The sequence below is a fragment of the Perca fluviatilis genome, chromosome 13, assembly GCF_010015445.1.
Source record: "Perca fluviatilis chromosome 13, GENO_Pfluv_1.0, whole genome shotgun sequence".
In the NCBI taxonomy this organism is placed as follows: Eukaryota; Metazoa; Chordata; class Actinopteri; order Perciformes; family Percidae; genus Perca; species Perca fluviatilis.
This window is the reverse complement of record NC_053124.1, coordinates 6,131,704-6,156,324: the sequence shown is the minus strand read 5'-3', so window position 1 is coordinate 6,156,324 and position 24,621 is coordinate 6,131,704. Positions and strand designations below refer to the sequence as shown.

At 39.8% G+C, this 24,621-nt stretch overlaps 1 protein-coding gene across 9 annotated transcripts in view; it reads right to left on the bottom strand.

Annotated features, from left to right (window-relative positions):
* The window catches only part of LOC120571198 (receptor-type tyrosine-protein phosphatase U-like), a 243,153-nt gene that overhangs the window by 157,811 nt on the left and 60,721 nt on the right, over positions 1 to 24,621 (bottom strand). For all 9 annotated transcript variants that reach the window (XM_039819974.1, XM_039819976.1, XM_039819981.1 and 6 more), the window contains exon 2: positions 21,899 to 22,027. In XM_039819974.1, the coding sequence (XP_039675908.1) occupies positions 21,899 to 22,027 (129 nt within the window). The remainder of the gene's footprint in view (positions 1 to 21,898; positions 22,028 to 24,621) is intronic.

Here is a 24,621-nt window from a genome sequence, read left to right as displayed (position 1 = left end):
CTTTCTCCAAACTATACCTGTAACAGACGCTATCCTTTTTTTTTTCTTCCTCTTTGCGCAGGAGAGGCATGATAACATGAAAAGGGAGAACAAAAGAAAATGAGGACCTGCACAAATTTAATACTAATTCATTACAGCTCCTTTAGAGATACGGCTAATGCAGCATTCAAAGACCACTCGAAGGCAAAAAAACGAATTCACTGTGCAGTGCCGAGAGAAACTTTCCCGACTTTTAATTACTTTATCGCACTCATTTTCTCTATCTTTACAGTATTTGAGTGTGAACCAGAGAAAGTGAAAGGAGATAGAGCCAGAGCTTAGGAGAAGGGGGGGGGGGAGGACTTGGTTTAGTCTCTGTCAGGTCTTTTCGGCCGGCCTTTTGAAGTGCCTGTGTCCCAGGACGAGGGTGGTTACGGCCCGGGGAAAACAGGATTACACAATCCTCTCTTGTCCAATTAATTATCCGCCTGTTTGGGAAAATAAACTCTCCCCATCTCCCTTTGGCATCGCTCTAGAAGACTTTCCCCTCGCTGATGGCCGGGGGGAGTTTCAAATCCAACTCTGGAGAAAAGTGAAAACCTCTCCGCCAACTCCAACTCAGTCTAATCAGGAGGGATTGTTCCACGTCCAATTAAAACTGCCCAGCTCAGATGTATCCAAACCATTGTTAAGAAATTAAACTGAATTGGTTTTGTGAGGCGCATTTAAAGACTGTTTCTAGTAGATAGAATAGTATATCGGCCGATATTAGACATTTTCCAAACTATCGGTATTGGCATTTATGATGGCCGATAAAAAAAATGAAATAAAAAAATATGTGTATATATTTTTTTTTAATATTCATTCATCAGAATCATTTATAATGACAAAGGACAAATGATTCTGATAACTGAATATTAAAATAATAAAATAAAAACCGACAAAACCCCCTTCAACCATGTTCTGAGTGTTGGCGTTGCATAGTTTGTCCACCAGAGGGCGCTCTACAACGTCCCTGTTGGCAACACTGAATTTTTTTGTTTGTTATTGTCTTTTTGTTCAAAGGATTTTAAGTTTCATATCTTAAGTTTGTATTTTTATACATTTTATTTATCAGAACTTTAATATATTTTGATGTTTTGTTACGCATTTCTGGATTTAAAAAAAAAAATATATATATATATATATATATATATATATATATATATATATATATATATATATATATATATATATATCGGCCGATATATCGGATTTTTAAACCATCAAATATTTGTGTCGGCCTTAAAAATCCTTCATCGGTCGGGCTCTAGTTTCTAGAATAAAAAAGTGGTGAGCCAGTCCACTGTTTTTCTGTTTGATATGTTGGTTTGTTTTCTCTTTGCAGCAACATCTCTTTGAGGTATTTGTTCTCCTCGTGGAGCAGAGAGAGTGCAGGAGAGCCAAAGTCTCTGCTTATCTGAGCCCAGGGCGATTCTCAGGGTCACAACCTTCTATTCGCTGTTTCACTCTGGCCTCAAGTAAAAAAAAGTGCACAGCAACAACTATGATACAACTAAGCCTCCAGCTCTGGCCAAAAACATTGCACCAGTGTGGGCGGCCCAATCAAAGTCTTGCATTCTGCTCTGTGGGAGTTTGGAGCCCCCGGTTAAAGATAGCACCCTGGAACAGCACATCCTCAAGTCTGGATTAGCCCTGCCAAGTAGTAGATTCCCTTGCTTTCTCCCTCTCGCTTCCTCCGACGGCTGCTCCAGGACAGCATGTCAGTTCATCTCAGCATAAGGATGTGCCCGGGGAAAACCAAGACAACCCCTCCACCCCCCCTCCCAATCCACTGTTGAAGCGCAGCATAGGCACCGCGAGGCACCCATGCCAGGGGTGCACCTCCCAGCATCGCTCCGAGAGATCGGCAGCCTCTCGGTTGCTTGACTTTAACAGGCACTGGGGACAGTATGTGGTAATTCAAAGACAAGCAGGCAAACAAGTGCAAAGACAGAAACCAGAAGTTATTGCCAACTTCTCAGTTCTGGATTTGTTAGAAAAGGCTTGTACAATGAAAAAAGCCAAAGCAATATCCTATGTTAGTCAAAGATTTTTAATCATTTTGGATCATTTTTAATTACAGTACGTATAGATGCCATTAGTTCTCCCATTAAGGCCAATGTTCAAATACTGGCCGTTCCTTTATGATACCTGTGGGCATACAGCATCACTAATCTACTGCTTCTAAGCTTCTCTTTTTTAGGATTGCATTTTAAGTCGCTAATTAATTCCAGTAAGATTTTCAAACATTGTTAGAGTAAGTTACGTTGTTAAGTTCCTGCAGACGTCTGTTCTTAGTGGCGTTTTAATGTGGAACATCTGTGCAGGAAGTGTTTCATTAACAGTAGCTTAACAGCAACCCTAAAAACTACAAAATGGAAGCGACAGGATTTTATTCTATTTATTTTGCTACCCACCTCGTTGGTGGGCGTTTCGGTGTTTGGAGCTCAATACAGGAAAGGTCACCAGCGGGGCAGAGTACAGCTAACACTTTCGGAGTACTTCAACAGGTTTAAAAGGAAGACAAATGATGGCTTTCCATCCCTAGACAGAGCTTTCACATTTGGATGCCAGCGGCTGGCAGTGAAGATATTTCCTTTTGACATCATCATCTTCACCGCCGGCCTTATTTCCCACGTTGCCTCAGCTTTTTTCAAATGCCGGCGACCGCGTGAGGTATTTAGCAGCAGTTTCAGTTTTATCCTTTTCTTTCACGTAGCGTGCAAGACAGAAGACAGTAGAAGACATCGGGGTAGAGGATGGAAGTGGAGAAGATGAAGCAGCAGAAGAAGAAGCCAATTACCCATGTGGCCAAGCCGACCGCGGGGAAGCGGTGTGTCGGGGCTGCCTGCTCTGAGTCGATACCCTCCGTGTTCTCTGTGTACAGATTTTATGACTTGGGAAAACTAGCCATGCGAGCACCAGATTGAGGGAAAGCACAGGGGCAACTTTAACACAAGCGATGTAGTGGGAAATACTAACACACACGGAGGGATTCATCACACACAGCAGCACCCTTATCAGGAGGGAGAGGGGGGACAAATGTGACAGCCATTAAAAGTAGGAATGGACCAATATATTAGTTGGGTTATGTATCTGCCAATGCTGTTCTTCATTTTGTGACGTATAGGCCTATGCTGCTTGTATTACTGATGGAAGATTATTGGTGTGAACGGGATAGCATCTGAAGTATCAGCTAACGGCTAGGGCTGTGCTCGACTGAAGAAATTCTTAGTCGACTAACACTCATTCAATTGTATCGACTGATCGATTAGTTGATTTAAATCGACAGATCTGTAAATCTGAGTTTCTCCGCAAAGAGTCATGCAAAAGCACCACTTTAATTCTTGTGTTTACCAGAGATGTGCTCGTACGTTTCTTGGAAATAAGTCATTCAGCATGAAAAAAAAGCATAAAACATGACTAATGGACTAAAGAAATCGAAGTTTACTGAGACCAAAACGACCGATTAGTCGACTAATCGACTAAGAGGGAGCAGCCCTACTAACGGCAGCCTGAATCAGAAATGAGCAGCATTTAACTCACAATCACACCAAATTAAAAACCTGCAGCCCTACATGCAAAGTGAAATAACACTATATATCATGTCTCCTCCTGGTGTATTTCTGGACAAAGTGTACAAACTAATTACAGTTTCCTCTTGTTTGCTGCTTCAGTCAAAAAGGCAAGAGAGGAAAGGGAAGAGAATTTCTTAGCTCAACAATATAACAGCCCCATAGTAATTAAACCCCTGATGTGTTGAGTATTTACCTCAATAAATCATTCCTACATTTTAGTAGCTGTAGATGTAGGGGTAATGCAGAGAAGCATTGCATTGGCCAATCAAATACACTCGAGAACGCACTCAAGGAAGAGCATCTAGTGCACCTTGTAGCACTGTGCTAATCTACTGCGAGTGTCAAGATCAAGTGATCAATGCTATTCACCGAGCTAGTCTCAGCATTTCAAAATGTATACATCCCAAATGTATAAATACAGTGTCTTTGTTTGGAAAATTGTCTGCAGCATAATGTAGCAATGGTTATTAGCTTTCCTCTGCTTGCATCGATTGCTAAAACAGGGTTTCTGCAGGGCTCGCCAACTTTAATTTAAGACCATTTTTAAAATCACATAGAATGAAATTGATTACTTGTTTCACGGTCATGCCGGAGTAAGTATGATGGAAAACCAGTAGGGATGATATGGCCTTGAATTATTTATTATGATGTTATTTTTTTAGTATTTCGCAGCAGTATAAAGCAATAACAGCTAATTTCATTAACATGACCTAGTCCTAAATAAGTGGCAGAAAATGGATGGATGGACGGACCAATTCTCTTCGGGATAAATAAAGTATCTCTTTCTACCTAAAAAATGATTCATTCATTTAAGTTTGTGCTAAAATTGACATCCTGTACATGGTACGATATCGTGTCAGTGTTCGATGCGGGTCTGACGGTGCTGCCTGAACCTCCGGCAGCACAATCCACTGTCTACCAACAGTCCGCCATCACATACAAAAAAATAACTGATACGGTCTACAGCAGAAGAGAGAAAAATAATCACAAACTTGGTAAATGAAATGTTAGACTTTTGAATACCCTTTAAGGCTGTTTTGAGGAAAGGCAGCTCTTGGCATTATTCTGCCGGAGAGCTTTTGATAGTCTAGACAAACAAAGAATTATGTTTCATGTGTCTGCCATGCCTGAAAGCCACTGCATTCATCTAGGCAACATGAACCAGGGCTTTCTCTGGAGCAGCCCACTGGGGGCCCCAAGACCAAAAGGACTGAAGAGATGCTTTGAATGGAAAAGGGATATCAAGTGTTTGAGAAGAGGGTAAGAAAAACCCCTAACACTCACCAGGGCAGGGAAAGTGGCAAAGCCTCCCACAGGGTAATAGAAAGTGTCCATGTGCAACATATTCTCACTCCCAACGCATCACGTTTGGTCTTTGTAAATTATAGAATGTGGTCTAGACCTACTCTATTTGGAAAGTGTCCTGAGATAACATCTGTTATGATTTGACACTATAAATGATATTGAATTGAATAGACTATGTCACTCTTCATACCAAACCTTTCGCAAGATTTGTCGCTCTTCATACTACGGCATCATACAGCGTCGCAGTCTGGCAGTTGCTCTGACAGCCCTAAAAGTGTGCCTTTATCAAATGCTGAGGGCCACTGACCAAGGTGCCGTATCTGATGAGTTGGGAGTAGGGCTGGGCAATATATCGATATTATATTGACTAGTGCAGTGCCCGTTGAAAATGTGCCTGGTTGGAACGGGCCGATTGCTTGGCTTGTGGTATTGCTGCTTGTAGAATTCTCCAGAACCAAATTGTACCCCAAAATGACTTACAGAAGGACCCCAAACCCCAACGCAACTCCACTGTATAGTCTATACTACTGACTTACAGTGTAGGCTAGGTCTACATCAGAGTATAGAATATATGTGACACCTACTGTATGTATTTAATATGTAATATGTACTATATGTATTTTCTGTAAACTGCTTTGGCAACAACATGTTTTCTTTGTTCATGCCAATAAAGCAAATTGAATTGAATTTTGAGAGAGAGAGAGAGAGAGAGAGAGAGAGAGAGAGAGAGAGAGAGAGAGAGAGAAAGAGAGAGAGAGACAAGTTATCTTGTGTCGTTTGATCGTTAACATAGTGCTACTTTGCACATTTTTGTGGGTCTGATGTGTATGTCACATTTTAGCTGGCAAAGCTCCGCTGCTCTCTCTCTGTCTCTGCTCCTGCTCACTCACCCCACAGTCACATTAGCTACAAAAACGAGCGACATGCACTCACTTGTGGGCACTCCTGGGCGTGCCTAACCTACTCCTGGTTGCTTGGCAACAGTAAACAGAAATTCTACCTTCAAGCACGTCTTAAAAGTTACTTCAGAGGTATTGTTAAGTCACAAGAACAATGTTTTTGGATTTAAGTGTTTATTAAGTGTAAATTTCTCGATAAAAGTAACAAAATATATGAGATAAAATGCCAAACATATCAGATATATACAGAAATACGATGTCCTGAAGCATTTTCCGCCATCTTGAATTATTTTCTTCAACTCGAGCCACTGACCTACGTCACGCTGCCCCTTCACTCCGATTGGCTGTCGCTTTGTCGCATCGCTCAGCATTTGCATAAAATAGACTTCTTGTCTATTTTGGCCCCGCCTTGCTCGTGGCAGCGGCGAGCTCGTCGGTTGTCGCTGGCAAACGGCCACTCCCGTTGAAAATTAATGGTAGCCTGTCGCTTTGTCTCGGTCTCTTGTAGCTAATGTGACTGTGGGGTCAGTGAGCAGAGGGGGAGTGGCCAGCGGCTGGAGCGGCAAAAGCCAATGTGTGCTTCTTTTACCGACGATATCTTTTTAACGTCAAACTTGGCACTGCACTTACTTGTTTAAAATCCATCAGACTAACAGTTCGAGAGATATGCACATAACACACACACAGACAGACAGACGTTCCTGCAATTTATAGATATAGATATATAGATATATGAGGCTAGATATCGTCTTAAATTTTGGATATCGTTATATGACACAAGTGCTGTCTTTTGCTGGGTTTTCAGACTACATTACAGTAAAGTGATTTTCCAGACTGTTACAGCTGTTCTCTTTTTCACCTTTAACCACTTACTGATTACTGATGATTATTTATCTAAAATCTCATTGTGTAGATATTTTGTAAAAGCATCAATTATCACATTACAATATCGCCACAATATCCACATTGAAGCATTTGGTGAAAATAATGTGATATTAGATTTTCTCCATATGGGCCGGCTCTAGTCGGGAGTAAGAACGAGTCACCAGGTGAGTCAGGGTTAAGCAAAGTTGTAAAGGAGTGTGTCTGTTTAAGTCCCAGAGTATCGACATTAACATCACACACACTCCCCACTGTTGGACGGTGGGTGGTTATTATGTGCAATGTGACAAAAATCATGCGAGCAGCGATATAACATGGCTTTACACTGCATTAAAGGAGAAATCCGGCGCAAAATGAACCTTAGGGGTTAAGAACACATGTGTACCGAGTCGACCGTTCTCTGGGATATGTTTTCATGCTAATTGAATGTGACCTGTTTTAGCGCAAACCGCTAATTAGCTTATAACGCTAGTCGTCGGGGCACGGGTAAAGTAAAAAGAAATTGCAATTTCTATACCACTAACAAGGCTCAAAATAGCACCACACTTCCACGGTAGCATAATGAGGGTCCCTACATGTGACCAGTCGAACGACAAATGGCGTGCAACCAGTAACCAGTAACATAGCTCAAGCACGGCGTTCGACTGATCGCGACCGTTTTCCCAAGATGGCTCCTGTCTGTATACGTGAATGGTAAATTCTTTGTTTGGATTTCTCCTTTAAATGCCTTAAATGCCTCAGTGCTTTAATGCAGTGAGCAGTGATTTTTAATAAGATATTTGTTTTGTCTAATTACATTTAATTTACAAGCACACAGTCTGATATGAACAGTGGGCGACTGAGCATGAGGTGCCACCGTTTTGTAAGAAGAATCTGGCAAACTTGAAATCAAATTCAAATATCATTTTCTGGCTAATTGTAGTTGGAACTAAAATACAAACTGGCAGCATAACAAACACAGTGTCAAGTAGCACGTCTGTGACAGCTGACGTAGGCCAGAAATGCAACCACTAACGCATCAAGTGGTCGCCTCATCATCAAATTACTTGCGGCAGCCTTCAGTCATTTTCGGGTTCATAGGGTTCACAGAGTAAAAGTCGATTTCCATCAGGGAGTGAATTCTTTCTGATCTTAACATAACTCTCTTAGTTTGGGTAGTTTTAAAATACTTGTGTTGGCTCATCCAGCACCGGGGGTCAGAGATCCTGTGGTCTAGGTGCTAGTTAAAGGAGTTAAGAACTCGTCAAAGTTCTTTGAAGGATTCGGGCTTTGTTCTGGGGTTGAGTCAAACTGAGGATTTCCTGTGTGTTCTCCTTTCGCTACAGAGCTCCGGAGGTTTTGATCGGGCTGGAAAATATCATTTATTGTGCATTATTTAAACGGTCATTAGTCTCACAAGCCTCATCCTTCCTGGGCACGGCTCTAGGCTTTCATTTTTTACATCAGTTATCACCCTATTATACGCAAATGAATCATCCTAAGTCTGAAAACCTATAATATATAATATATCAATTACACCGACAGTGAGACAGTGAGGCAGCAAGGGAATATTTCCTAAAGATAGCCAGTCAGCACCTGAGGGGAGGGAGAGGAGGAGGAAAGGGGCAGGGGATGAAGAAAGGGAGGAAAAAAAATAGAGGATAAAGAAAGATATATTAGAAACAGAAAAAAAGAACGAGGAAGTAGAAGAAAAAAAGAGGAATGAAAGGGAGACTTTGCAGAGGCACTGTGGCTCCGTCCGGTGCTTAGCGGCGCCCAAGACGATTGTGATTGGTTTAAGGAAATGCCAATAAACCAGAGCACGTTTTTCTCCCATCCCAGAATGCTGTGTGGACTAGCCAGACCCTCCTCTGCAGAGCTGTGGAGGAAGGTCTGGCAAAGCATGGTTATGTCCCCAAACATGACCATGTGTTGCTTTAGCAGTGCCATTCTAAGATTTCTCAGTACAACTTGACAAAAAATGAAAACATGAATGCATATTCCATCATTATTAGGGGCATTTAAGATTCATATTTATATTAAAAATAATTAATTTACCATGGTCAAAGTGAGACGCAAATGATAGTGAAGTACTGAATGGGCAGGATTACCTCATCCCACGTACGTGATCCCACTACCCACCAATTTATTGATAAAATTAATAACAAAATGTCAAATATATGAGCTCAAAATATGCTAATCAGTGTTGACCCAATCCCACTTATTACAATCCTAAATATAAGAGCTCAGATACTAAGAAACCGTATCATGTTTCTAAAGCCTTTTGTAAGTAGTATAGCTCAAATGATTTTATTAATTCAGATATACTGTATTTCAGTATATTCAGAGATATATGTAGTCAGGATATGAAAATGCATGTAAGTAAGCGGCTTAACCTGAGTAAGACCTTAATCAGAATATGAACCATTAGCCCAGAACTGTGCTGTGAATTAACATAAGCAAAAATGTTGATCCATTTGCCCTTATAAAAAGGAGTACTTTACGCCAGAGCAGTGTTACCAGAAACACACCTGGAGAGATGCAGAATGTGATGATTCCTGCTCAAGTCACGTATATTCAAATCAACAAGGAAAAACAGATATTTAGTTTTTTATATTCACATGCCCGTCTATTTTAAAATATTCTGCCGTTTGAAATGTTTTTCATGTGCGGCTGTCTCGGCTGCTTACATTTGTTAACCAGTGACAGGAACTGCAAGTAGTCAGCGGTAGCTATGTGTCGGTCGGTGTATACTGATGAGCGAGGAGAGAGATAAAGTATTCAGAGAAAGAAGTAAACAGCCTTATAATAATCAGTGGTGGTAAGAGAGAGGCCCTTTTGGAGCCGTGGGACCTGTTTGTAGGAAGAGTCACTGGTGGTGCAACGTGCTGTTAATACCAGGTATTAAAAGCTCAAGCAGAAATTGAAGGGCATAGGCAAAGCTAATAAATAATGCAAATCCACTCTAAATGCCTTTCATAAACTGGAGAGAGCTTAGAGAGGGCGCTGAGATTGACCCTCTTGTTAGCATAGGACTGAAGAGATACTTTGGCTGGCACAAAAACTCAAGCAAAAATTAGGTTTTTGAGTACACAAAGAGTGGATTTTCAGGTAACATTAGCATACACACTGGCACCCAATATGGACTTTGGAATGTTTGTGAACTCCTAGTTATAATGTCGGCTAAACCTAATTGACTAGTTCAAGAAAAATGTTATTTCAGATTGCAAACTGAACATAAGTTGATGATGAGAGCCTACATATCACATTAGGGGTGGGACAAAATATTGATATGGCAATATATGTTGTCCTCTATGTGCGATAATCGAAATGCTGGCACCAAATATCGATATTTTAACTAAAAGAATAAGGCGCTCTAAATAGATTTCCCTTCTCCCAGCGTCGCTACTTCATGGCTCCTCGAAGGTGGCGCTCAACGCATGAACGAGGGAAACTTGAACATAAGGTAACCAGTCGAAGAGGAAGAGGTTTTCAATGAGATGGCGGACAGCAGTTTGAGGAAAATAACAGATGCCCCAGCCGCGTTTAAGTCTAAAGTCTGGACCCATAGTTGCTCTATAGTTGTGTTATTTTAGTATTATGTCTTGTGCTGCAGAACTGTGCTTGGACTTGCAGTGAATAAGGAGAGAAAACCTGCACTTAACCTTTTCACAGCCATTTTGTATTCATTGTGACACCATAATAGGATTGTCTAGCAATATATTTTTTATCGCAGAATTGCTGTATCGTGATATTATCGGTATCGTGAGCCATGTATTGTGTATGGCATCGTGAGGTACCTTGTGATTCCCACCCCTATATCACATGCTTTTGTGTGTAATGTACTATACTGTAGCTTGCTAACCACATGTTAGAGGCTAGCCATGCACTAACGTTTATCTGTAATGTTATTTGATAGAAGATACCATTAGCTGTGGCTAAAACAAACTGAGGGAAGTAGCAAAGTACAGATTTCTTGAGCCACCATGCTGTGTTTGGGCTGTGTAACATGCAGTTTATTTTAACTGCTGAGGCATGGAATGGACATTTTTGTTGTTTCCTGATGGCGCAGTGGATATGACACATGCCTTTGGTGTGGGAGACATGGGTTCGATTCCCACCGCGATACACCTGAGCAAGACACTTAAGCCCTAGTTGCTCCAGAAGTGTGCGACCTCTGACATATATAGCAACTGTAAGCCGCTTTGGATAAAAGCGTCAGCTAAATGGCATGTCATGGTAACCAGAAAGATACAAAACTATGAAAACAAATCACCAAATGTTAATTTAGCCAGCCGGCTAGTTCAATTCAATTTATAGGGAAATCATAACAGACATTATCACAGGACACGTTACAGTATCGTTAGCTAGCTAACAAAAAATATAAGAAAAATAGCTAGCTAAGGAAAACCAGATGTTAAGCTAAAGCTAGCTCATTAGGTGATGTAGGGATGGGCGATTTGCACCATCCTCTGAATATATATGCAATTACATACGTATATGCAATTTTTTATGACAATGTTCGGACTTATCTTAACATAATACAGTTTCTGGAAAATGACTTGATAAAGGATAAAGTACTAGGGGTGCACGATTCAGAAAATGTCACGATTCAATATCGATTCTTAGGTTCAAGATTCGATTCAAAATCGATTTTCGATAACAAAAAAAAACACCCCTATAAAGTAGCTAAACATGAACATAACTTTAACAACATAACAAGGCTTTCTGTTATTGACCGCCTCAAATCAAGGTACTAAAATGTATAATCAATGTATGGCAAAATCTTACTGTATGTATCATATTACCAACCTCTAAGGTGACTAGAAAGTGTTCCCCTAATGCTCATTGGGACTTGGTGATTTTGCTGAATGTAGTTACACACACTAACACATCAACATTATTATTGTTATTATTATTATTATTATTATTATTATTATTAGCAATTAGCTGCACGACTTTCATCTTTGATAACCTTTTGGAAAATCTGAAAACCATGCTTCAGTAAACGCCAATATTAAAAAAAACATGACACCGGGGTCCATATTAACAGAGTGAGTCAGATGGGTGAGAGCTGCTATCCTCCTGTCAATGCAGTGGGCCCTGTCCCTGAAAAAATACTGCTGCCTCTCGCTCTAATGACATGACCAGGTTCACACTGTCCTCTATTTACAGGCCTGTCAAAATCTTAATTATAGTCGCTCACGTTATTGTCATACCTGCTGCTGAGATAGCATGATCCCCTGTAGATGTGAGGACAAAATGGGCACCTTTATCTATAATGCAAAACCATGCCTGTGATTGAACATGACATGGTGTTAAAAAAAAAGAAAACATTCAGTTAGGAGTTTTCAAAGTCGAGACAGAGCTTTGAAAAGCGTACAGTATGGATGTGGTGCATCTATTAGAACATTCTGACACTCCTCAATAGGTATGTATATTTAGAAAAGGTAGCAAAATAACGAAAAAATATTCATCTGCTAATAATTAGGGCTGTGCTCGATTGAAGAAATTCTTAGTCGACTAGCACACATTCAATTGTATCGACTGATCGATTAGTCGATTAAATCGACAGATCTGTAAATCTGAGTTTCTCCGCAAAGAGTCATGCAAAAGCACCACTTTAATTCTTGTGTTTACCAGAGATGTGCTCGAACATTTCTTGGAAATAAGTCATTCAGCATGAAAAAAGCATAAAACATGACTAATGGACTAAAGAAATCTAAGTTGACTAAGACCAAAACGACCGATTAGTCGACTAATTGCCCTACTTATAATTCTCTTTCCAAAACCCACACATGATGACTCTATTCACCCAAATTGGAATCTATTTCAAGAATGTGGCTGTATCATGACATGCGCCATTGTAAAATCTTGCCAATTGAATCAACTGATTATAGTGGTTAGCAACACTTACTACTCCAAAGACAATAGCGAATCAATTGGAGTCTTCCTAATCACATATATGTCTAGCTTCCTAATGAGCCAATATACATGTGCTGTCAAAATAATTTCTGTAGCATCATGGCCGTGCGGTGGATTCACGAGGATAATAAGATCCTTACTCCTTGATTACATTTGATGCGCACAATGCGTGGCTTTCAGGGTCGAGCCTTCGGAACAGACCACAGGGCTTTTTTTCTTTCTTCTACAGAAAAGTGCAATTTAACAGTTTGTCCTGAGCCTTTATCTTCCAACGTTCCACAACAGGAGGATAAGAAAGCAACAGGTAGGTAAAAGTTCCACATGGAAAATTCCAGCTACTTTGTTATAAAGAAAAAAAAAAGCTTTATCACTTGCTTTCAGCCAATCACTCCTGAATCTCACCACAACACATGGCCTTTTCTCCTTCAGTATATATTTTTTCATCCTGTTTTCATTTCTCCGGTCTGTCTGTGGTCTGCTCGTGGTATTTAGTGGTTTCAGTCAGCCTTGCCCAAGATACACATACACATGGTTTATGTCTTCCCCTAAACTTTCCCCTGAGGCTGATGAAAGAAAGTGAATTTAGAACCTCAGAGGGACCAACGACTGCAATCACAAGTGTCACTATTTCAAGAAGAAAAAAGGGTCCAGATTCTCAGTACTACACTTATTTTCCACTAGAAGAAAAGTCCATTCTGCTGCAGTCTGTGACACCAATTAATGGCAGCCAAAATTCTAATCCAATTTTAGTTCTAAACACAATGAAATGTTCTTTTAAAGAAGCAGCAACAGATTTTTATTGAATCAAATAAAAAAAAAGGGTCAAAGGGTACACAGATCGCCCAGGCAAAGGTCTATGGTTGACCCTTAAATGGGATCAAGTGCAACAATTAACTTACTGATTTACTTACACTGACAATTTAAGTTATATGTATTTACATGATAAATACAATTATTTTTATCATTAAAACCCTATTAAATCATCTGATACTCCAGATGTGCAGAACACACATGCCATATCTAAGTCTAAATGTCTCACCCAAAAATTCAGGGGCTCAAAAAAGAAAAGCCAGAGTGAAGAGAGAACAGTTTCAAAGCTAGAGTGAATATATACTGGTATCGTATGAAACAAGGTGACCTAAGGCATCCATTGGCACCAACTATGTCATGCTATCTTGTCGGGAAAGGGATAATAATGCTTCAAAGTTAGACTAAATTTTGGCAAGGGAAAAAGTGGCATTGCCATTTTTTATTTTTTTTTTTTTTTTTTTTTTAATGGTGTATTTGAATATTTCTGCATAAAGTATGCAAAATAGAGCATGGCCTGGTCTAGAACCCTGGATTTAGAAATGCTTTTTAGAAACTCCATATCTGCCACTACAAGGCTAATGGCCAAGAGATTGTTTGAAATTGCCCGTGTTGGTTTTAGAGCTAAGGGGGGTGCTGGAGTGGGTGTTCATAAGGGGGGCCGTTTTCAAAAAGTTTCTGCCTTGGTCCATAATTCCACCATTGGATGGCCTGCTCACAGATGCTGATGTCCATTACTATAAGAATATATATACCTACACATCTGATTGGTACCAGTACTTCAGCAGTACATAGACCTAACTGTACCTGCACAACAACAGACTCTCCAATGCTGACAAATTCAAATAAGTCATGCGATCAAGAGAAACTGCTCTCTGTTAATGTGCCATTTAAATGCAAAGAGTCATTCTGCCTCCTCTAGTTAGTTTTCCTACTCTGGGCCCTAGATCATCAAAGCCAGCAGTGTTCAGATTTATTTTTTTATTTTGATTTTTTTAAACCGGGCAGAGCGGGGACAGACGAGAGGGCAGCCGGTGGAGACAAGAAACCATAAACGGTTTGAAGTTCTGTGCACCAAATGAGCTTCATGTTCAAACCCCAAGAGGGAAGTTTCAAGGGAGAAGAGCCTCAGAAGTTTGCTTAGCTTTACTTAACTTTGCCCAGCCCTGTGCATGCTGGACCGGCCGCTGCAATAGCATTCGTAGCTCAAAGGTGATTTATGCTGAACCAAAAGCTGACATTAATGATGTTTTTTTCCCCTTTCTGTGAGCCACATGATATTTGCATTCTGTCTATGTTTGAAATAGCAAGGTCGGGTGTTTGAAGAAATCTGAGAGCAGACATCCTCTCTTTGCATGGATGATGGGGCTGCTGCTGCGCTTTTTAAATGTGAATAGGTGTATTCTCCTCACCACTAGAATATGTTTACACCTATATATTGAAGTAGCTCCATGTGGAAAATACATAAACATCACCTCTTTCATATGTATAACTATTGAACTCTCTGCAAACAATATCACACATACCGTCAATTAATGTGCCGCCCTTTAAAGGATTCTTTCTGATAATTATCCTCATTTTCCAGATTACAGACCAGCTATTGGCTGTCTACTTCATTAAACTGTGGTCAAATTAACTGCAGACCATTTTTTTAAGTATATTTTTTTTATGCAGGACAACATTTGAGAATTTAAATTAGACCAACCTTTCTAGATGCTGCCATTTCTCAAAGGGACCCCGTGGTATCGACCTAAACAAGTTTTTGAGGTGTCCTCCGTGGGTTCAATTTAATTCAACTCCAATCAAATCTCCTTTAAGAGCCCCTGCATCTGTTTTGTCTGATCCAGCACAGCAGAAGCCTGTTCAATTTTACTATTAAAAGAACAGCCTGTCCATCATGCACAGCAATCATGTCTGCTTTCGCACATAGCCCCAGACACTGAGCCTTGGCATCTCAAATCCTGCATTACAATGCTGACAACCAGGCTGAGAGATTCTGAAGAAACACTGGCGGGGAAGAAAGGAAAAAAAAAAAAAAAAACAGCAAAGCTGAAGGGCGTAACATGTTCCTTTTTAGCTGCAATGTTTCATGTCATTGGTATTCTACTGGCTGGTGGGCGCAAATCAATACTATTGAGCTGCTGGTGCCCAATAAACTAAGTTGTTGTCTCAATTGCAGTCTCTTTAGCGTCTCTGAAAGAATTTAAAGCCCTTGGAAAGATTCAAGGCAAACCTATATATTTGCAGTGTTGCTTCTGAGGTCTTCTTGGAAAACTCTGACCATACATATTGTCCCTGAGCTGCTGGATCAATCAGAAGGTTAGATAGACAGGTCACCCTACATTGCAGAGTGGGAAAACAACAGATAAAGCCGACTTTACACTGGGTATGAACAGGTAAAGTCATATTTCTTCTCTAATGTGTTCACTTACATTATTATTTATGACACTTGCCTGCATCACATATTGATGCAGTGGTAAATAAAGACAAACACATATGAAAGCTAAACAAGAAGGTTATGTGTAACCACTTGTCTCACTAGAATCCATATTAAAGTGGACATATTATGCTTTTCCGTATTTTCTGTCATATCTAAAAAACTCAAATAATGAGGTAAACGTATTTAAGAGAAATCCCCATGAGCTAAAACGTTCAGATTTCCATCTATTCTGAGCGCTCCGGTTTCAACTGTTTTTTTTTCTCTCGGCAGTGTTAGGCAACTCTAAGCCGGCCTTCTATGATTGGTCATCCGCTCCAAGTAGGCAGGACTGGAGTGTTTTTTTAAGCCACTGCGGTGTTAACATTGTTGCATGTTAACGGCAGTAAAATGTCATCTTGGCTGCCAGTGTTGTTAAATTCTCAGTAATTCCGAGTCACGTCACTCCTGAAACATTTTCTGTTCATGTAGTATTTGGTTTAAAAGCCTTTATCTGCAATTTTTGACTTTAGAAAGTGCTGCTATATTCTATTAGTGCCCACTGCTAACTATAGCAGGTACATGGCTAATGGCACTAAACGATGTCATCTGGGCTGCCAAGGTTGTTAAATTCTCCCCAATTCCGGGTTGCATTACTGTTGAAACATGTCCGTTTGGGTAGTGTTTGGGTCAGAAGCCTTTATCTGTGATTTCTGACAGTAGAAAGTGCTGCTTCGTTCCATTACAATCTAATGTTAGCATATTGCTAACTATTAAATAGCTGCATGCTAACGCAACATAATCTTGGCGGCCAATCCTGGTCATTTCTCCCCAAATTCCGGTCACTTTACCGCTGGTACATGTCTGGTTGTGTAATATTGTTTAGAATCCTTTATTGCCGATTTTTCATGGTACAGAGTCCTGCTATATACTCCGTTGCCGTAGCTCCAGCTGATACTAGCTAGTGAAACAAAACTGGAGCGTACTGGAGATTCCAAGAAACACGCTGGCCAATCAGAGCAGACTGTGCTTTTACGGGAGGAGGGATTAAAGAGACAGGCGCTCTACAGAGCATCTCATACAGAGGGTGAATACAGGTAAAGCAGCCATGGGCAGTATGAGAAAAACTAACATTTTTTTTTTTTTTTTTAACATTAAAACATATAAACATGTTCTAGTACAAACACAACACATTTTATCCTGAAAATGCTATATAATAGTTGCCCTTTAACGCAGTACAGATTCATCTATGATCCAATCCCATACTTAATATTGTAAAGTAGGGCTGAGCAATACAATGCAAAAAGAGATTTCTGTTGGTATAAATCCTGCATTGTGCACATTCATTGGTTAAAACTCTCTCATGTCTTTTGCCATTTAAAAAAGCAAAAGCATGTGTGCCGTCTCCATTAAGCCAATGAAAAGCCAAGTTATGCTTTTTGGGTGTATGGAATAGATGTATAAAGTACCAAAAAAAAAAAAACACACATTTCACTCCAAATGGAGCTTTCTCTTCCATAGACAGCACTTTTTCTGCCTGAAACGCCTCGCCCACATTCCTGTTTGAAACTCCTCCCATTAGTGATGTCACTGGTTGAGAGTCATGTAGTATGGAAGTATAGCTCAATAGAGAAAAATAGCTCCTTTGAGTGACATACTATTATATATTGTATTATTATCAATATTACTGATGCATGAAAATATAAGTAGCATTTTAATGTCAGTCAAGTTGGAGCCAATTTTGACTTTTTAACATGTTATTGGGTAATATAATTTCTGTTTTTTTGAGATCATCATTTTGTATGTCAAATTCTTTATTTGGGAAACAACAAGTAGCTATAGCCATAAATGTAATGTTCTTAAATGGTTGCCATATGATTGGTTAGAAATAGCTTTGTTTCTGTTTGTTTAGATGTGCCAAATTGTAATTATATTGATTATTGGTCAGACTATATTTTTTATTATTATTTCAATTGTTAGTTGTTGGCACTTTACCCTACATGTTCATAGCAACAAAAATGACAAGAGGGGGGGATACAGTCAGAAATTTGTTTTATGATAATAAAGAGGTGTTTTTAATTTGTTTAAAAAAGTAATACATTAATTAATCTTTTTAAATTTGACTGAAAGAAACAATTATATTGTTAATCGCAATTATTTCTGAGACAATGAATTGTATGACAACATTTGGAATTGTTACAGCTCTACCTACTAGTCCCTAATACAGCCTATGGTTTATGTATGACCCCAATAAATGGGCTCACAACAGGTTCCTTTGATGATGAGATCCCACACAGCCATATATCACATCTTCATCTCTTATCCAGCAGCATCCGAGAGGAACATCCAAGTCATCGGAGCATGTGCTCATCCTGTCTGTAAATGACCTTATCTAATGGATGAAAAGAAGATGTAAAGCAGCCTTTGTAGCGCTGCCGGCCCCTGAGGAACACCAGGAAGTGTAATCAGCAATGACCCATGCTAGACTCCACCAATCCCGGGGAGTTCCTTAACATACCCAGCCTGCCTCGGGGGAGCTGTGCCTGGAACAGCGGAACAAGTACTTGATGACTGCGAATGGATTATAAAATCCCGGACGTCTGCCGGCTCCTTCAACGAATTGCCACAGTTTACCCGAGCCGGCCGCCTATAACCAGCACCTTTCACACTTTGATGTTTTCCTCTCGGATGTAGACTCGCAAATACTGCTTTAAATACACATATATGTAAAATGTCAGCGGAGATTGGAAAGCAGGCCACCTGTGTAGATGCATGACAAACTTAAATAGAAAAGCAGCAAGGGGCTGAATGTGGGAAAACAAGCTGTCAGTAGGTTGATGATTGGAACGCGGTCCAAGGTAATAAGATTGTTTGGCATAAATCACTGAGAAAACCTGGTGAGCACGCGGACGTAGGCTGTCAGTCCATTTCAACATCCATTAACATCCAGCCAGAGTGGAAATAAAGCATGTTCACACTTTCTTCAATACACATAAGTCAGAGACTGCTGTGATTACTGGTGAGAATAGCCAGATTTCGCAGCGCCCAGCGTCACCAATGTGAATCATTATCCGTCAGCTTTTTCTTTACCTTATTTTACCTTTCTTTATCTAAATTTACTACAGTCACTAGAGGCTGATGAAATGGGAGGGAAAGGTGTATCTGTAGTTTGTTTTCGGGAGGCGGTACAAGCTTAGAGGGCATAATGACATTCAAAAGCTGATACAATTAATCGGTTGGTTGAATTATCATTTTAGTAATTTGTCAAGCCAAATATGGGGATTTGCTGCTTTTCTTTGTCATATATGATAGTAAAATGTAGTCCTAAATTAGGTAATTAAACTTAAGAGTGACCTTAATACAGTCCTTCCAGAAAAACGCTTTTTTTGTGATTGTTACGGGCAAAAATCCTTGATTATGTGGCACGTTTTCTTAAAAAATGGGATGGAATATGCGGGATATTTATGCAATTTTATGCAATGAAATTGCGAGAACTTGCAAAAAATGCGTGAACTTGCAAAAACTGCGGTTTGATGAAAAAGAGAAGAAAAAGTGATTCCCCCAACACACTGCTTTTTCTAAACTTAATTTCCAAAAATAGTTTACAGATATTCAGTCATTGCAATAAGTAAACAAATAAGATACAAAAATATATACAAATAATATAATATTAAAGTAAAAATAAAAGTAAGAGTCTAAACAGAGGGAAATAAAAGATACAAAAGAGACAGCTGCTAAAATGCTCTGCTATGTTCACCAGCTAGTCTCTTACTCTGTCTGTATGCTGTTCAACATCTCCATTGGTAAATGGTGACATGCCAGTAGAGATGATGATCTTAAATCAGTATTATTTGATTATTTTTTAGCTACTTGGGGACATTTTCTATCCACCTCCCAAAATGACATCCAATATTCAATCTCCTTTAGCTTTGTGTTGGTTTCCATCAAGTCTGATGAAATATCTGCTAAATGTTACACTATGTTCACTGGTTAGTCGCTAAACCCAAACAATTAGCTATAACCGGACTAAAATACCTCTATAGAGCCCTGCTAAGGGGAACTGCAGAGTTGTGTGATATTCTTTGTGGGATCATCACTATGAGATACATTTTTAGAGTACATTACACAGTCATAGGTTCCATTATTTATGTAAACATATTGATTGGTGCAGCTTTAAGATGTGAAATGACTGTCTCCACAGCAATGCAACAAACACAAATTGTTCAGCATTGTGTCAAGTCACATTAAGTTTTAGGATTACACAGAGACGGACAGAAATGCCCCGTCCTCCAAGTAATTTAACTTTCTGCTGCATAGCTATAGACTGTTTTAGTCTGGACACCAAAGGGCATTTTGGGTGATTCCTTCACAAGTAAACAGCTCACAGTAATGGTGCGAAAACCGCCAAAATACAGAAACTAATTGTGTCTTATGCCACATTTGGAGTAGATATAGTAAAGTCCTAGTACTCAAGAACCACGTAGTCAACTTTGTACTGTGCATAAAGCAAGACAAACCCCCAAAACACAGTTGATTTGCTTGGCACAAGGTGATGTTCGAGGCCACCCTGAGGCAACACATCCAACAGTCGCCATTACTCCCTTTTCAAGCTGCATGGCTGAGCAAATGTGTTTCCTGTTTAGCAAATCAAAAGTGAGCCGGGAGGCAAAATCCAATCGCAAATGCATCTCCTGAGATGCATATGGGATGCATTCTGTTGGTAGCTGAGGGGGCGGTGGACTGCAATCAGTCTTAGCTGGTTCCAGATATCTGGATATAGTATCTTGATGCAACTTTTTAAATCTGAACCCTGAACAGGGTCTAATGGACGGATCCAAATCTGTGCTGAACCCTGCACTATCTTCGTCACTTCACTTGTGATATGTGTAAACTTATCTCTCTTTATCTTCTTTTTCTCTATCAACTCAAACTTTGAGCACAGCGACATCAACGCCAAAGATGTTATTTTTGTAAAGTGACTATTTTAACACTTGGAAATGACTTCACATTGTAAATTACTACAGTATGTGTCTGTGAAGTGACCAGTGTTGGGGATACTCTAAGTTTTCAAAGTAACTGTCACAGCATGGCAATGATAGTGCAGTACTGTGGCTCCTTTTCTTTGGATCCACCCCATTCAAAGCCATACACCTATCCTGTCTTGATTGCTCTGAAATTATTTTAGACTCAATGTTTGGACTTGCAGTAATGCTGGTAATTGACAGAATCCTGCACAAACAGTCCCAGTTAGTTTGCAGTGCATTTGTTTTCATAAAATGTGTCATTATTGTATTCTGAAAATTCACAGAGCTCTCATAATGAACTGTCTGAAAAACAGCACAGCACATAAAAGCTGCGGTGAGCTTCTTTATAGTAGACTGGTGGGTGATTCTGTGTTGTATTTATACCTTTATTTCTAGACGCGGGGCTTCTTTGGTTCATGTTTGTTTTTACTAAATATACAGTATATTCCCAAATACCTGCTACAGGAACCTAACTTATCTTAAAAACACAGCGATTTTCAATCATATATTGTATATGCCTTCTTCAAGCTACCAAACAGAGAGGTCTCGGAAGAGTTTGAAGTCTCTCAGAAGTCCTTTCAATATGCTTATAATCATGCTTCTTTAGAAACCTAATTTGATAAGTTGAATAAACTCTTCACTCTTTATTTTACTGACAAAAAGTTAGACAGTTCCAGTAAAATCCTGTACGATGCTTTACAGTAGGCCTGGGTATCTCCACTGATTTCCCGAATCAATTCCGATTCATAAGGTCTCGAATCGATTACATCTCCGATTCGATTTCCGATTTAATGTCTTGGGATATTTCAGTTGCAAAACTTTGAAAGAGATTCTACAGTTCTGTAGTTGGTACTTACTTGGATTCCTTAGGTGTTAGAGTTTCATATGATACAAAGATCGATTTGGGATTTTATGAATCCATATTGAGTCATTCAAACAAAAATCTATTTAAATCGGAAAAAATTATTTTTTTAAACCCAGCCCTATTTTAAAGTGTACTGAAACTGGATTATATGCTAAAAGACCACCAAGGTGATGCGTTCTGGCCCATTAGAGTTCTACCTCGTAGAAGATCCGGGGTCGGGTGTGGCCAGTTGTAGGTCCTGATCAGCTGCCAGTCAAAGTCGTCATCTTGTCCCTGCCGGTACTCACACAGGCCGGGGTCGGAGTCCTCATCAAAGGTACAGCCAGCTACAGCGAGCAAAGAACACAATGTGTTAGGAGAGGAGAAACTGATTCTTTCTTTCTTTCTTTCTTTCTTTCTTTCTGCATATGAAAAAGAAGGAATATACAATAACATAATAAAATGCACAGGTAGGATGAAAAAAGCCTAGAGGGCTTGTAAACGGAACCCACCTAACATTGAATTAAAGAAAGCTCTACATGCTTGCCACAAATTTGCAAATGAACATACATATTTTTTTAAATATATAAAGGAAAGAAATTCCAGACAAGGGGTACTACAGATAGAAAACAAGGAAGAAAAAAAATATTACAATAATATATTTACACTGTGTTTAGCCTATACACTGTATCATAACGACATTTACATAGTGCTGTACTCCAGCAATAAAAGTTGTCATAAATGAGGAGTGACTGCGAAGGGAAGCAGAACATCTGTTCCATATAACTGGACCTCTGTACCTGATTGAAAACAGGCCTAGGGGAGTTCTGTAGAACTGACTATATAGAAGATCAACAGATCAGGGCTACTCTTGGCTCAAAGCTGCACTTAAAAGCTAAGTTATCAAGCTTCTCAGTGGTCATTTAAGTGAAGTGTAGGATTATATCTTAAAGTGCTCATATTATGCTTTTTCCCTTTCCTTTATTGTGTTATATCTTTTTTGTTATAGGTTTACAAAGTGAAAAAGCCCAAAGTCCACTCCAAAGGGACTTACCATCTCCAACAGAAAACACTGTTCACAAACTGCTCCAAACAGCTCTATTGTAGTCCAGCCTTTACTTCTGTGAAAAATTTCTGTGTAACACACCTTATATTGCTCACCTAGCTGCTAGCGTGGCACGCCCTCATACTCTGCTTCTGACTAGCTAGTAGTCCTTACCTAGGTACTGTCAGGGCACGCCCTCATACTCTGCTTCTGACTGGCTAGTAGTCCTTACCTTGGTACTGTCAGGACACGCCCTCATACTCTGCTTCTGACTGGCTAGTAGTCCTTACCTAGGTACTGCACATGTGCGACTCCCAACAAAGATGGGACAGAAGTGAGATGCCTCTGTAGCTAAAACAGAGAGCTCAACACACAGGGTGAAAAGAGGAGCTGCAGCAATGTGCAGTACAACAACAATATGGTGTTTTCTGAAAATGTAACCATATAAACCTATTCTAGTACAACCTCTAAATACAATTATGAAACTGAAAATGAGCACAATATGGGCACTTTAAGTGTCAGTCTTAGAGATGATTCACGACACTTTGCTGTGCCACAAACGGGATTTTGGATGACGACAGGCATGGACCAATCACTGAATAGATTTCCTTATTTAAGAATATTCTCAGATAAATTCACATTGTATGGTGAAATTCCTAAGAGGGGTTTACATTCGACACATTTGACAATAAAGAGTTTTCAAGAGAATACATTATGATATCCACGTTGGGAATGTAAGGTAAACATGTTTTCCACCATGTCTCAATTACAAATTTTAAACCGGTGTGCTGTTAACTGACCTGCCTACATATAGCCTAGATTTTATGATATTTTATGCCTGCTCTGTCCAAACGATACTGTTTGATTAACTGCATTCTTCCTCTTCTGAAAGATCGGCGCACGTCTCTGTCTCCTCAGTGCCATCACAAGCCTCCTAACCACTGGATAGACCTCTGGAGCTGTCTTAAAAAGAGACTACTGGGAGAGTAAGAGTGATTCTTAGCTTTAAGAAATTTGATAACTTGATTTTATACTTAAGTTTCTAAGTAGGAGTAAATTTCATGAATTCTCAGCACTTAAAGACTAAAATGGCACTTTGAGAAGCTTGATAAATGCACTGTTATAACAATGGATCTCAGACCTAGTTACAAAGAAACTGTAACATCTAAAACATGTAGCCATTAGTAAACCTTCATTGCTAGCAGGAGTACACTGGTAAATGAACGCATCCCACTGTAGTCCCTATTCAGAGAAACACCAGAGAAATGATGGCTCAGTTACATCCCCACAGGCTCACTTTAAATGTGTTAATACATCAACTCCTGGAGAATATTTGAAGCTATAAGCTAAATTACAGCTAATGGTTGGCACCAGGCGGGCAGCATGGACTGCCTAGCTCATCTGTTCCCTCAAAAACTACCGCCATTTGGTGCAATTAGCCCTGTGGTGTGAAAATGACACAACAGCCACGGGTCACCCAAATAGTCAGAAATAATGGGCCGCATTGGCAGGGCAGTGAAAGGGGTTCTTCAGTTGATGGAGGACAACAATGGCCTGGCTCTGGGGGGGGGGGGGGGGACCCCTTTTTTTTGGCTTTTTGTTGTTGTTTTTCTTTTTTGCTATTATTACACAAACCACAGGCTTTTAAAGCCACCAGCTTGGTTGTCAAATTAGGGGACAAAATGGTGTGTTCCTGTTTAATTGGTCAGAAAACAGAGGTGCACTTCAGCAAATCTAAAGATGAATAGTCTGAACTTCGGAGGACAAATTTGTGGTCATGCATGTGTGCGTGCTTTAAGCTCAGCTTGGCCTCATTCACAGAACGATGTTTCCCATTGTTACGCATGGTTTAGACACAATATGCCCTTTAGTGCTGGAGCTAAAGATACAATTGTA